General features: G+C 38.8%; 1 protein-coding gene across 7 annotated transcripts in view; it reads right to left on the reverse strand.

Moving 5' to 3' along the window:
- The window catches only part of ENPP2 (ectonucleotide pyrophosphatase/phosphodiesterase 2), an 86,778-nt gene that overhangs the window by 6,530 nt on the left and 65,752 nt on the right, over nt 1-14,496 (reverse strand). For 3 of the 7 annotated variants that reach the window (XM_075213997.1, XM_075213999.1, XM_075213998.1), the window contains exons 20-26: nt 12,290-12,346; nt 11,921-12,061; nt 10,080-10,216; nt 8,521-8,656; nt 6,026-6,103; nt 4,372-4,504; nt 2,892-3,045 (exon numbers count right to left, since the gene is read on the reverse strand). In XM_075213997.1, coding sequence (XP_075070098.1) covers nt 2,892-3,045; nt 4,372-4,504; nt 6,026-6,103; nt 8,521-8,656; nt 10,080-10,216; nt 11,921-12,061; nt 12,290-12,346 — 836 coding nt within the window. The remainder of the gene's footprint in view (nt 1-2,891; nt 3,046-4,371; nt 4,505-6,025; nt 6,104-8,520; nt 8,657-10,079; nt 10,217-11,920; nt 12,062-12,289; nt 12,347-14,496) is intronic. The other 4 variants (XM_075214000.1, XM_075214001.1, XM_075214002.1 and 1 more) reach the window with 2 other exon arrangements.

Raw genomic sequence — 14,496 nt, forward strand, 5'->3', positions numbered from 1 at the left:
AACATTGCCCACATCTGGCCCTTCTTATCTCAGTATGCCTCTAAAATCCTTATCCATGCGCTCATCACCTTCTCCTCACCGGTCTCCCCAACTCTCACCTCGCCCCTCTTTGTTCTACACTTAACGAGGCTGCCAGACTTGTCTTCCTTTCACGCTGCTCTTTATCTGCCTCCCCTCAGTTTTGACTTACACTGGCTCCTCACCCTCACTTGCAAGGCCTTCTCCCACTCTACTGCTCCATATATCTCCAACCTCCTCTCCATTCACACTCCCTCCCACTCCCTGCGCTCGGCCAATGACCATCGCCTCTCCTCCACATTCCCAAAGCCAAGATTTTTCCCAAGCTGCCCTCCTCTACTGGAACGACCTCCCAGGTTCCATCCGACTGTCCCCTAATTTGTGCTCCTTCAAACGGGCACTCAAAACTCACCTCTTCCTTAAAGCCTACCAGCCATCCTCCTAACCCTCTCCCATACTCGTCCTCTTCACCTATCTTTCCTGTCCCTTTCCCTATCTTTCCTGTCCCTATTGACCCCCTTTGTACCAGCTGTCTGTTTTCCCTCCGCTTAGAATGTAAGCTCTTACTAACAGGGCCCTCCTCCCTCCGGTCTCCATTCCATTTCTCTGCTCCAGCCTCACTATAATAGCTATGCCCGGAGCACCGGAAGTCTTTGCAATAATTGTTCATTGTTCTGTTCTGTTTTATCCTGTACATTCTACTGTTTTATATTATGTACAGCGCTGCGGAAATGTTATGGCACCTTATATAAAAAATAATAATAATAATAATAAATAATAATAATAATAATAATAATAATAATAATAATAATAATAAGGCTACACCAAGCACTAGGAGTGAAAAAGGTAAGAAATTATCCCAAATGGTCCCAAAGTTGTAGACTACAATTGGATGTTTTCATTCTGTCCAACATGTGCAATCCCAGTTGGACCCAACTGATGATGTTCTCAGTACGTAGTTAGAATGTTGGAATGCAGCTATGAATGCGCCAGGCTGACAAATCTGTGCAAAGAGAAATACCTGCATACCCACGCATGTTGCAGGTCTCTGAATGACCTTCAGCATGACTCTGCACAAGAGGTGAGGCAGCTGCTTAAGAACATACGGGCTTCCATTTTGCCAATCAAAAACGTATTAGCATAAAAACATTTAAAAAACCCAAAAACAGATTAGCAATGCTCACTCTAATGAGGACAATTTTCCAACATCATATTTCATTACTGGGAAACCAGAAAGCATCAAATAGAAAGCGCTGAAAATAGCGCCCCCTAGTTGTCAGCACTTACTAGTAAAGAAGAAGACAACACAATACAAAAAAAAAAAAAAATGAGTGTACCATGACCAAAATGCTAGCTGAATAATGACAATCACCACTAGAAATTACTTGTATAGGTGTTATTCAACATGAATATTGCTATGTGCTCATAATTATATAATAGTCTGTTAAATATTCTAAAATGTGTTTTAAATATACTGAGACAGTTGAGATCACTTGCTACATAGTGCCCAGTGCGTACTACCCAAGGCCAAGAGAGAGCGCACAGTGCGCGCCCAGGAGAGAGCGCACGGTGCGCGCCCAGGAGAGAGCGCACGGTGCGTGACATTTTTCTTTATGCTTTCTTCCGAGCAGAAGGAGTATAGATAAACGAACCATTTTATACTTACATCGTACTATGTAAACAAATTATTTAAAATGTGACCAGTTCTATTTAAATTCCTGCACGCTCTGCATCATTATTCAGCCGCAGGTTTCCTGTTTCCCCTCGGTCAGCACCAGACCACAAGGAAAACATGGGAAGTGACTATGTTCCTTTGATGTCTATTCCCTTCCTCTGGATTTATTGGGGAGCCTCGTGCCCCTATGATTGCTAGCATGGAAGCTAGGTAATGAAATTCATCATTGTCAAAGAAGTCTCCTTATCATCTGGTGTCCACACACGCCATTCCGCTAGTTTCTTGTTTACATGGGTCAATTCAAAACACAAAAAGATAAAGCCTACCAAAATGTGCCATTATTTCAGTAAAGAAATCTACTACAGACAGGTTATGAGTTTCAATTTCCATAAAGATGCTGGCAGCACTGATTTAATTGTCAAGCAAAGCGGTAAAAAGTTGTAAAGCCGCCATGCACAAGTAAAAACAAAAACACACTATAAATCTCTTGTTAATTTACTGCCACTATAGACTGCAGACCATTATAAGCATTATTGTCGTAAATGTTAATGTACTAACAATGTAGCCATATAGAAAAAGTCAGTTGTTTCAGTTCTGTTTATCGAAGTTGGATTTAGTAAGACGTTAATACAAGGTGTCCTTCAAACGCAATGAGTACACAATATGCCTTCATTGTTTAGCCACTGCTAATTTAAAGACTTACCTTTTCTTAGTGGACCAGTCACCATTAATTATAGTTTTATAAACAATACATAAGAAATTAGCTGGGGGAAGAATGATAATTGAGAATTTGGCTTTCACACCACAAAACAACCACAGAAGCATTTTTCCCCAAGACCTTTATTGATCCGAATCCCCAAATGTTGAAATAAAATATTTAAAATCACAGCCGGTCCTAGATGTCTAAAGTAAAGAAATTTGAAGTTTGTAGATCTGCCGGGGCTAGCAAACTAAGAGACAACTTTGGATTCTTTTTACAGTAGATGGATGTCCGGTAAACTAAACTTGAAATGCAATGAGTACACAGATATTTATTAATATGTGAAAAGAGCAGAGACCTGGTCAGGTGTGAACAAGCCCTTGGAGTCACTTACTAATTGTGCAAGCCCATCTAGCACATGAGTTCTGGAGGCCATTACTTTGCTTTTAGATATACACTTTTTTTTTTTTATTATAAATAAATCAATCAGTCACTTACATTGCAGCTTTCATCGTTATCCGGCCGGTGTGGAATGATGAAAGATATAACTGATAACCTGCCGTCACAATGATCAGCTGGTTGGCTGAAATCGAGACAGCTGGTTATAATAAAAAAGTAGTGTGTTGGAACTGGTATTGATCCGTCGACATACCTGGAGTAAATAAAGAACATGTACATATAATTTGTATCGGTTTCTTCATAGAGCACTTACTGTACAATACACACTGGAGGCAGCCGTTTTGTGAAAATGACATTGACATAATATCAATTATGCCTCAATATTTTTGAGCCACTTGCGTTATTAAACAAAATATTTTTGCTTGTTGATTTTGCTTGATCCCACCATCTTTTCATGTGTTGCTTGGGTGAAGCCCATTCCTTATGGCTGACATGGAGTTTATAAGGAAATGAGAGAATTATTATTGTTAATTTAATTTCCTTGAGATACTCCATGGCAGCCCAATGTTCCCACATATTTTGAGGAGCAGCTTGGGAAGATTCACCAGGACATCAGGGGAAGGAAGAGTCGGAATATATAACTTCTGAGGGAGTTTCTTTTTCCTGTCTCCACTTACCAGACTAGTGAGATAATTATCTTTTATTTATAAGGTGCCACAAAGGGTCCGAAGCGCCATACATGACATATACAGAAAGCAGTGATCCGTAAAACACAACATGATACATTAAAAACAAAATACAAAGACCAGACATACCGAATGAATAAAGATACATGTAACATGGTGTTGTAGATCAAATTATATGAGGGACAGTGAGTGAGAGTGATGGCAGTAATCAGCGGGAAGTAGGCCTAAGCTTAAGAAAACAGGGCTAAGGAAGCAGGCCAAGAGGTACAGAGGGTGATGGAATATTAGAAGGAGAACACAAGGAAAGAGGGTCCTGCTCCTGAGAGCTTACATCCTAAAAGAAAGGGGGAGACACAAATAGGGTGGTTCTGACTGGGGGAGAAAGGCGGGACAAGGGAGTTAGGAGGAGGACTGATAACCCATTCGTTATAGCTGCCATGCAGTATCTCAAGGAAATGAAATATATAAGAAAGTATTTTCCAGGCACTCGAGTTTTCAGTAAACCAAAATTTGCGGATTTTCGCCATTGATTGAGTCACCAAAGACCCCGTCACACCCATTTTATTATGAACTGGGCAGGATGCAGGCGAATAGACGGACCTATCAAGAGTCCAAATTCAAGCGTCTCCTGGATATTCCAGGAGTAGGTAAGTATGGGAAAAGGTCTACTGTCTAGCCGCAACAGGCAGCTTACCCATGGCTCAAGTCAGTGACCATCATTTTTGAAAAGTCTTTTACATAACACATACATAATTTTCAGACTTATTCTTGTAGTCAAGGAAAAGCAAAACAATACAGGCCACAAAATATAAATCTATTTCTTTGTATATATACTTCATCATCCTGAAACATTTGGAAAGTGAAAATTATTTACCAACAAGTTAATCTCTTACGTTTTAATTTTGTCTGGGGAGTCATGTAAACCATCGTAGTCATAGTCAAAAATAGGCCCGGCAATGATATTGACTCCATTCCTTTCAGATGCATATCGTTTCACCAGGACTCTCTGAACATAGTTCCAGATCTCTAAGTAAAAAAAAAAAATAAACAAAATAAAAAAAATTAAATATTGATCTACTTAAAAAAAATACCTAAAAAAAATAAAAACCACAAAAGAAAAAAGTAACTATTCAAGTTAATAAACATTTCACTTGTCTGAACACCCCTTATCCATAAAGCTCTGAAAACCAGAAATAAACGAGAGAGAGAAAAAAAAAGAAGACTGCTGCCATTTGACATAAATCTATAATATGCACAAATACAAACTGTATTACAAAGTACTCCCTCTGTCACTGTTAGGAGCACTGCTTAAAAAAGGAGCACTCTGTGGTAAGACAAGACAAATATAATTATATATATATATATATATATATATATATATATATATATATATATATATATATATATATATATATATATATATATATATATATATATAGTTTTTGTTATTCTTATGATTATTATTATTTATTGATGATGGGATGACTGCCCTAATGAAGGTGGGGGGCTTGCTAGAAGTTTCTATTGCAATGCCAGTTCACTGAGGTTTGGAGCACATATAAATCGTTCTGTTCTTTTTGTGTAATGTGAATGTACAATCACATCTCCGTAGAATCACATGAATATACAATTGAAACACGCATTACAGACCATGATTTTAGTAGCTTGATTGTTTTTAATCATATTTCTCATCAAAATGTGATACCCAAGTCACACACACATTACAGTTTTGATCCAACAGATCAGCAAAATATTTTAAACATATGATTTAACTGCAGAATTACAATACGCAATCCATCAGATCACTTATGAGTTAAAAACAAACAAAAAAAGTCCCCTGACTGTGGATGGATTTGGCCATCTATATGTGATCATGTGGGATCGACGTCACCCAAAACATGTACATTTTTTTAATAAATTGAATATATAATATAAAATTAGATTGAATGATTGAATTGTAATGTGACTGGCCAGAAGAGGCTTATATGTGGCCAAACTGGATTCTATTCCTGTAGTTTGGGGCCCAGTCTAAGCAGCAGGATTGTCCATGCCTGGGTAGCATTGGACAATAACCCATATTGGACATGGAAAGAATGCCTTAATATTTCTGTGCTCTGCATGTATTAGCGATACAATATAAGAGAGGGATAAAAGGAGGAATGCAATGTATGTGAAAGAACAGTCATTCTGACCCCACACAAACTTCATTGGTAATTGTCATGACCCATAATCTGCAATGATGGATCGCTGCTCAATTAGGGCTTCACCAAGTGAAACATGGCAGAGGCAGGATTGATCAGCCATAAACAGATAAACCCAGCAGCAGAACATCCTGGCTAAAATACGGACAGGTTCCAACTGGTCAGTGTATCAGGGAGAGACAACAAAACCTTTGTCCTTTCTCCACAGGAATTTAAGGTTTTTAAAAGCCGTGCTATAAAAAAACTTTACTAGCCAGATTTTGATAAATAAACTAATAAAACACACTAACAATAAATCACTGTGGAAAAAAAATAATATATATATCTAAACCATAGGCTTACTTACTTTTAAATGCGGGATATATGGGAATGACGTTTGTGATGAGGAAAGCATCATATTTGGCATCAGTAGAGGAGCTTAATTCTGAAAAATGCAAATAACATTTTAAAACCGTGATGGACACGGAGGATTTGTGCAGAACAATCCTGTGGAAGTTACTTAAAATTATTTTTAGGTTTTCTAAAAATACACAATAAGCAACAAATGTACCATTTACTGTCCTATTCCTCATTAAATGGGGCAGAACAGATGTTTTAGAGCAGTGGTGGTGGAATCACACTCGGCTATTTTCCAATTTTTTATTCTATTTCTAGTGAATGAGATAATGGATACTGAGCGCAGCGCAGTCACACAGTCTATGTAGCAGGTTAGTGTGTGATTGGATGGTGATGTCACACAGTGAGCGCAGTCACACAGTCTATGTAGCAGGTTAGTGTGTGATTGGATGGTGATGTCACAGTGCAGTCACACAGTCTATGTAGCAGGTTAGTGTGTGATTGGATGGTGATGTCACACAGTGAGCGCAGTCACACAGTCTATGTAGCAGGTTAGTGTGTGATTGGATGGTGATGTCACAGTGCAGTCACACAGTCTATGTAGCAGGTTAGTGTGTGATTGGATGGTGATGTCACAGCGCAGTCACACAGTCTATGTAGCAGGTTAGTGTGTGATTGGATGGTGATGTCACACAGTGAGCGCAGTCACACAGTCTATGTAGCAGGTTAGTGTGTGATTGGATGGTGATGTCACAGTGCAGTCACACAGTCTATGTAGCAGGTTAGTGTGTGATTGGATGGTGATGTCACAGCGCAGTCACACAGTCTATGTAGCAGGTTAGTGTGTGATTGGATGGTGATGTCACACAGATGAGCGCAGTCACACAGTCTATGTAGCAGGTTAGTGTGTGATTGGATGGTGATGTCATACAGTGAGCGCAGTCACACAGTCTATGTAGCAGGTTAGTGTGTGTTTGGATGGTGATGTCACAGCGCAGTCACACAGTCTATGTAGCAGGTTAGTGTGTGATTGGATGGTGATGTCACAGTGCAGTCACACGGTCTATGTAGCAGGTTAGTATGTGATTGGATGGTGATGTCACAGCGCAGTCACAAGTCTATGTAGCAGGTTAGTATGTGATTGGATGGTGATGTCACACCGTGAGCACAGTCGCACAGTCTATGTAGCAGGTTAGTGTGTGATTGGATGGTGATGTCACAGCGCAGTCACAAGTCTATGTAGCAGGTTAGTATGTGATTGGATGGTGATGTCACACAGTGAGCGCAGTCACACGGTCTATGTAGCAGGTTAGTATGTGATTGGATGGTGATGTCACAGCGCAGTCACAAGTCTATGTAGCAGGTTAGTATGTGATTGGATGGTGATGTCACACCGTGAGCACAGTCGCACAGTCTATGTAGCAGGTTAGTGTGTGATTGGATGGTGATGTCACACAGTGAGCGCAGTCAATCTATGTAGTAGGTCAGTCTGTTTAGCTTCTATGTTTGACTTGCAGTCATAGATTAACTAACATTTCGGACTGTATGAACACATCATGCTGGTAATCTCATAATGTGATCAGATGACTTTGGTCAGAAGTAATGTGCATACCTTCCAACTTTGCCAGTGCTTGAATGGGGACAGAGAGGAAAGGAGGCATGATCATTTCATAACAGAGGTGTGGTCATATCAAGGGATGTGCCCAACGCCTCTCAACAGCTAGGCTGCCCCTTAACCCCCCTCCCGCGATTGCATTAGTTCTTTAGGAAGATAACACATCTTTCATGTAGCTGTCAATGGGAATCAGCTGTGTTCCTGACGTATACAACATAAATTATACTTGTGAAGAAAACTCGGAACCGGAAAGTATTCATTATTTATTTACAAAATATTTTAAAGTACACCTGACTCCTGCACACAACGGGGCAGTCATATTTTGAGACGACCAAATATTGTTCAGAATGCAGCTCTCATCAACTCACTAGGAACGAATATCAATCACTCAGGCATTTCATGATCACATATTTCCATAGGAACCATTTTAAGTGGACTGATAGTCTACCCTCCCACAAAATGGCTGCCACAACTGTGTTTAGGCGACAAGCGCTTTCATGAGTAGGTTTGAAGCAGATGTTTAAATAAAAGAGCGAAAAACATAACCTTAAAAAGTAAATCTTCCTTCTTGCATGACCAACACTGCTTGTTTCGTTTCATTACAACAGAAATATATTCCTATCAAAAAATATGTGTTGGCCCCTGTACAAACATTTGACATGTGTTGATCGGTCTCTGCAACCTTTGACATAGAACCCCAGATAAATCATCAAGGTTACACCCTGTGCCGTTCAATCTATGACTGGATAAAGCAGACGCCAGCAAAATGAAATAAAAATAAGATAATCAGCCCATTTTTTTCATATGGAAGTGCAAAGTTGAAACTATTAAACAGCAAGAAAGAAACCCCCCCAAACACAGATACTTCAAGATGCAGAGATAAGACTCACGAGGTGGGAAGAGAAATCCATAGGACATCTGTTTATCAGCTTTGTAAGCCGAACAGCTTTGACTGTTGCCAGGGGAGATGCGTGGGTCGAGTCTTACACAGTTTGATAAATAATCAGGGATGCCAGATACTTCTGCCTGTGTGGATAAGAAATTGTACATAGGTTATGATAAGAGTAAAGCTTTTCAGCTGCCTGGTTACTCTCAAACCAGCACACAGGTCATAGTGTGGGCAGCCCGGTGGCTAAGTGGTTAGCACTTCTGCTTCACAGCACTGGGGTCATGAGTTCAATTCTCGACCATGGCCTTATCTGTGTGGAGTTTGTATGTTCTCCCTGTGTTTGCCTGGGTTTCCTCCGGGTGCTCCGGTTTCCTCCCACACTCCAAAAAACCATACTGGTAGGTTAATTGACTGCTATCAAAATTGACCCTAGTCTCTCTTGCTCTGTCTGTCTGTGTATGTTAGGGAATTTAGACTGTAAGCACCATTGGGGCAGGGACTGATGTGAATGAGTTCTCTGTACAGCGCTGCGGAATCAGTGGAGCTATATAAATAAATGGTAAGGATGATGATAGAATTATTGTATGCAAGCGTTGTATTTTATCTAAAAGGTATTAGTATCAGTGGCAGAACAGTAAAACGTTGGAGCACATAGCAAAATTTGTGCAAGCACCGGGCAATGTTGCTCTAGAGTCCCAAGACCCAGGTTGGCTCTCAGAAGAGTAAAACAAGCCCTCTACATGCTCAGAGGAAGCTGCTGTTCTTCTCACTTGAGAGTACAGAAGGGGCCTCATTTATGGGGGTGGGGGTGACACGTTCTGTCATTGCAGGGCCCATAGCAACCATTATATGTCCGCCACCTATTAGTATTATTGTTTATTATTGCAGGGGTGGGGTATTGTACCTTTAAAAGTAACACTGCAAACCACTAAAATGCAATAAGTCTTATTTACAGATGTGAAAACGTGCAACCCCACAGTTGTGAATGCACTTTTTTCTTTTTGTATAAGGAAAGGCATGGATTAGCTGGCCAAAAAGGCAGTGAATAGAGGACCCCATTTACAGGGCCATGACCCGTTCTGGAGAATCGTGCACAGCCTTTATCTCCCCACAAAATAACTTTATTGTTCCCAGCAGTAAGATGACAGACCCCATGTCTTCTCACTCTCATGATTAGTTTCAGATATTAATGAGAATAAACAAATTAGATTATAATCTGACCAATTCCGCTATGTGCGTTTTCCAGAGTATCCAACAAACCTGCAAATGTAGGTGCAGATTGATTTTATGGTGGTGTTTCCAAAGACTATGAAATGCGTTAGTCTGACAACTAGGTGTGATTGCGCCAATAAAGAAGGATTGCGCATCTGCACTTATTTGCAGTTTCTAATTGAATTGAAAGCCTTAATACTGCCGGTTTATTGGGAACCCCCACCAATCAGCATGGAAAGGATCGAGTCCAGGGTTTATTAAAATATATAAAAGTGACAAACACTATGCCAAACGCTAAAAAAGTCAAAACAACTCAAAATAGCAAACGTGCTATAGAAACATACTGACCTGCTTTGGGATGGTGTACGATGTCCAGAGAGGCATCAGCAATGTTTCACTGTAAGCACTTATAAAATCACTGTGATGCAACACTGTGTACTTGGTCTTAAATAATACAGCTGGTCTCCCATACAAGAGGTTTTTATCTGGAAACACATAATAGATACCAAGCTCCAATTAACATGCAGGATTATCCAACATGCATTAGGTGAATCTTTTAATGGGGGGAAAAAAAAATCACTTGCAATTAAAACAAAATAATGCAATTAATCTTAGCCCAAGAAAAATCATATAAGCAGAATATAATTAGGGCTCGGTTGAGATGTTAATGTTGTAGAGTTTATCCATGATGACTAACAAATGATTAATCACGGTTGATAATATTGTTCCCTCAAAAACAATTTGTCACGGACTTGCCAAAATAAAAATAAAACCACCAGCTTCTCCTCCCTCTTCTATTTTCTATTATTGCTGATATAAGTATGTAGTTAACGTGGAAGCATAAAGATGATGGAAGATATAATCATTATAAAATGTGTTAAACTCAAATGTTAGCAGGACCTCGCTTGCACTCAACGTAAGGCTAATTCATTTTAAATAACAAAAAAATAAAGAATATCTAACGCACTGTGGTCCTTTAAGCGGAAATTAGAAATGCAGATTATTCCAAGCTCTAAATGATATCAAAGTTCACACACACACACACACACACACACACACACACACACACACACACACACACACACACACTTCTACTTTCTGGTTCTAAAATTGTAAACTTATACAAAGTGACGTTGAGTTACAAAAAGAGCTCTAAGGCTGTAGGATATTATGGTTTGCAGTCACGCCTAATGGCCTAGTAGTAAATTATTTGACACTATACCTATTCTTAAACCCATCTGCAACAGTATTGCATCACAAATCACATCCACGATTTATGACCTCATCCAAGAATAGATATAACATGTGATGTAATACTTTTTATCGTAGACCAGACGGCAATTTGGCATCCGCTCCTCATCGACAGAAAATACACACGGATCTTATAAGAAGTTCGTTTTCATATAGTAGACTAATAAACAGTTTCAAATAAAAAGGGGCAACTAAAATGACTGTGTGCGCTGGGGGTTTTATGACGTAGCTGGACAAAAAAGGTACCCAGGAAAGGACATATGTCAAAATTGAAAAAAAAGATGACAAATGAATACAACTGGCTGTGTAGTGAATCTGTGCTGGGGAGTAGGTGGCATTTGCCCTCGGGCCAGTACCAGAGTGGGCTACCTTGGACTGGGTCACTGGGCCATCTGCATTTTTTTTCCATTTAAAATGTACCTAATAGGCAATTCTTGCCTCCTCCCCTGCCCCAGAACAAGTGCATATGGGCTGTCCTTGTGAACCTTAACAAGCTCTGTTCACATATTGGGGGAGACGTTACCAGTTTATGAATAAATCATTTTAATGTAACTGTAGAGCATTGTGGAATATTCATCTAAACCCGATTCACATCAGTACAATAAACACTTGATCTATAAGTAGCTGCCAGCATTTTTTTCATTAATATGCAATAAATAGAATTTCTCTGTATAGAGAGAACTGTAAGGATTTATTAAACAATTATTCATACACATGCATTGCACCACCTAATAAAAAATAAAATAATAATAAATAATAATAACAATAAAACATACAAAATGATCATAAATATTAATTGCAGCCAATGAAATGTTTGAAAACGATTGTAGTATTTTTGAGCGTCATCCACATGTCAGGACACTGAACAAATGGCGTGTTAGTTTTATCGGGTGGTTAAGAGCTGGTAGCCGTTAAAAGGTTTTGCTTCAAGGGCTCACCAGCTCTGCTCGTGAATGAAAGCTCCAAGGACTTGTCCTGATGCCTTTCCCATGAAGTACTTAAGGCTGCCTCTTCTGAGCTGCCACTTAACCTTTCTAAGAGCGCAGAGCTTTTAATCCAATCCTCAGGGGACATGCCTATTGTTGGTTGGTCGGCCATTGGAAAAAGAAAGACGCATTAATCTGTCATTTCCATCTCCGCTTACAGGTAAGACACAGCAGAACAGACAGATTTGGATTCACTTTAGGAAAGAAATAGTTGGTTCATGTTGGTTGCACAATGACACAAAATTCTGATGCCGTGAAAAACCTTAAAGGATGATGTGCGGTGATGGAATAACTGGTTAAATGAATAATGATCACACAAACCTGTGTTCCTTATTGGCACCTCCTTAATTTCATTGCTAAGTTCTTCTGCAGCCGCATCTGTCAACACAAACAAATACAATGACCGCAATTAATGATGACAAATGCATGTTTTAGAATATGCATAGATTTGTGACAGTAATGTTTACAATGCATCTTTAATTCATGCTTTAAAGTAGAGAACATCAAATAGTAAGTTAACTTTGTAAGCCAGAATCAATGTGTATAAAAACACAAATTGTCTTTCATGGCAATTCGTATTAAACTTCAGTACCAACATATTACGCGGTGCATCACAGAGAATGTTTAACTATTTCACACCAGCCCCTGCCCCGAAGGAGCTTACAATCTAACATGTCTACCACACAAACACTACATGCCACGTACACTGACCTACCAAGTTTTTGTGTGTTAGAGGAAACAGGAAGCAAACACACACAAACAAACTCCACAGAGATAGTGCCCTGGTTGGATCGCCCCCGATCGATGAGGCAGCGATGCTAACCACCCCCACAATATGTTGCAAAAAAAACAACAAAAAACAGTGAGCTTTGAGCATACAGTAAGAAACTATTCAGTTTACCTAGTCCCCTCGTCAACCAGACGTGCAACGAACTGGACCAATTCATTGCAAATATTTATTTTTATATTTATATTTTCCAAATACAGACTTTCAAACATACAATACATCATTGCAACAGAAATGACATCCAAATAAATGTGGATGAGGTCATACAATATTATGGCGGCTGTCATCTCTGGTACAGCGATATTTTAATTGGCTGGTGGAAGTCATCTATTTATGGTGGTTAATGAATCAGTGTGACTTGTTAACGGTTATAATTGCATTATACATTATAGACATTTCACATTTACAAGATGATTCGCCTTATATGTGATTATTATTTTCTTGAGATTGATGAAAATGGATTATTTGGGAAAGCTCTTTTCCTAATGGTGACTGCAAACCATAATCTTAAATTGAATGCAAGGCGAGAGATACACTTGTGTAGATTTATCCAACCTTCTAAAAAAAAGTGAAATGGTTTCATAAGCAACCAATCAGATTCTAGCTATCATTTTCTTGAATGTACTAGGTAAATGACAGCTAGAATCTGATTGGTTGCTATGGACAACACATCCATTTTTCCATTTTAGAAGCTTTGATAAATCTACACCTCAGACCTGTCAAGATGTTGGAAGAGTTTATCTAGATATCTATCCTGATCATCGGGCATCTCGTTCACATCGATCCCAAAAACACCAATTCATGAACCAGAGTTAGTGGTTTAATGTATTAAGCATTTAATGCTTTTCTGTTTTTAAGCGGTGTTAATTATATAACGGACATGGAAAAAAAAAAAAAAAGGTTTAGTCAAAAGCAACCAGCTTTTATTGTATTATGATCATTACTTAAAAGAAAGTATTAGGCAAACACTTAGAAAGCAGTAGGACATTTTGTTTAGATACTTACATCGCAAATGTGCAACATTTTATTTGAAATATTTTAGAATTGATGTATTTTTTTTCCCAGTGTGTCAATTCAGAACAATTACTGAAGACCAAGCGGTATATTTACTAAACTGTGGGTTTGAAAAAGTGGAGATGTTGCCTATAGCAACCAATCAGATTCTAGCTGTCATTTTGTAGAATATACTAAATAAATAACTAGAATCTGATTGGTTGCTATAGGCAACATCTCCACTTTTTTTTTAAGTGTGACACAGCCCAGGTAGTACTGCTATTAATTCAGTGCAGAACATAACCGAAAAATGCTATTTTTAAGGGCTGAATTACCTATTTAAGCATCTCAAATGTTTTAAAATGTAAAAAAAAACAAAAAACAAGCTGAAAACCAAAATGAATGACATAACAATTTATAATTATGCGCTTTTTAATAATATTATTTATTTTTAGTTCAGGATCTACCATGGCGATTCTATCACTATAATAAAGTTCATCATATTTTTCAGCCGTGATTTTCACACTTTTAGGCATATTTACTAAAAGATACAATGGAAAATAATAAATCCACTATAACGTTTTAGACGTGGTCTCGTCTGTAGCAAATTGTGCCGATACACAAGCGACTAACGTTGCCCATATCAAAGCCAATATCGGGCATTGAGCTGAAACGTGACCTCAAGTTGAGAGTATCATTACTGGGCAGGGTGGAACATGCAGCCATATTGGCCAGCTTACCTCCGACA

This window comes from Mixophyes fleayi, chromosome 5, assembly GCF_038048845.1.
Source record: "Mixophyes fleayi isolate aMixFle1 chromosome 5, aMixFle1.hap1, whole genome shotgun sequence".
Lineage (NCBI taxonomy): Eukaryota > Metazoa > Chordata > Amphibia > Anura > Limnodynastidae > Mixophyes > Mixophyes fleayi.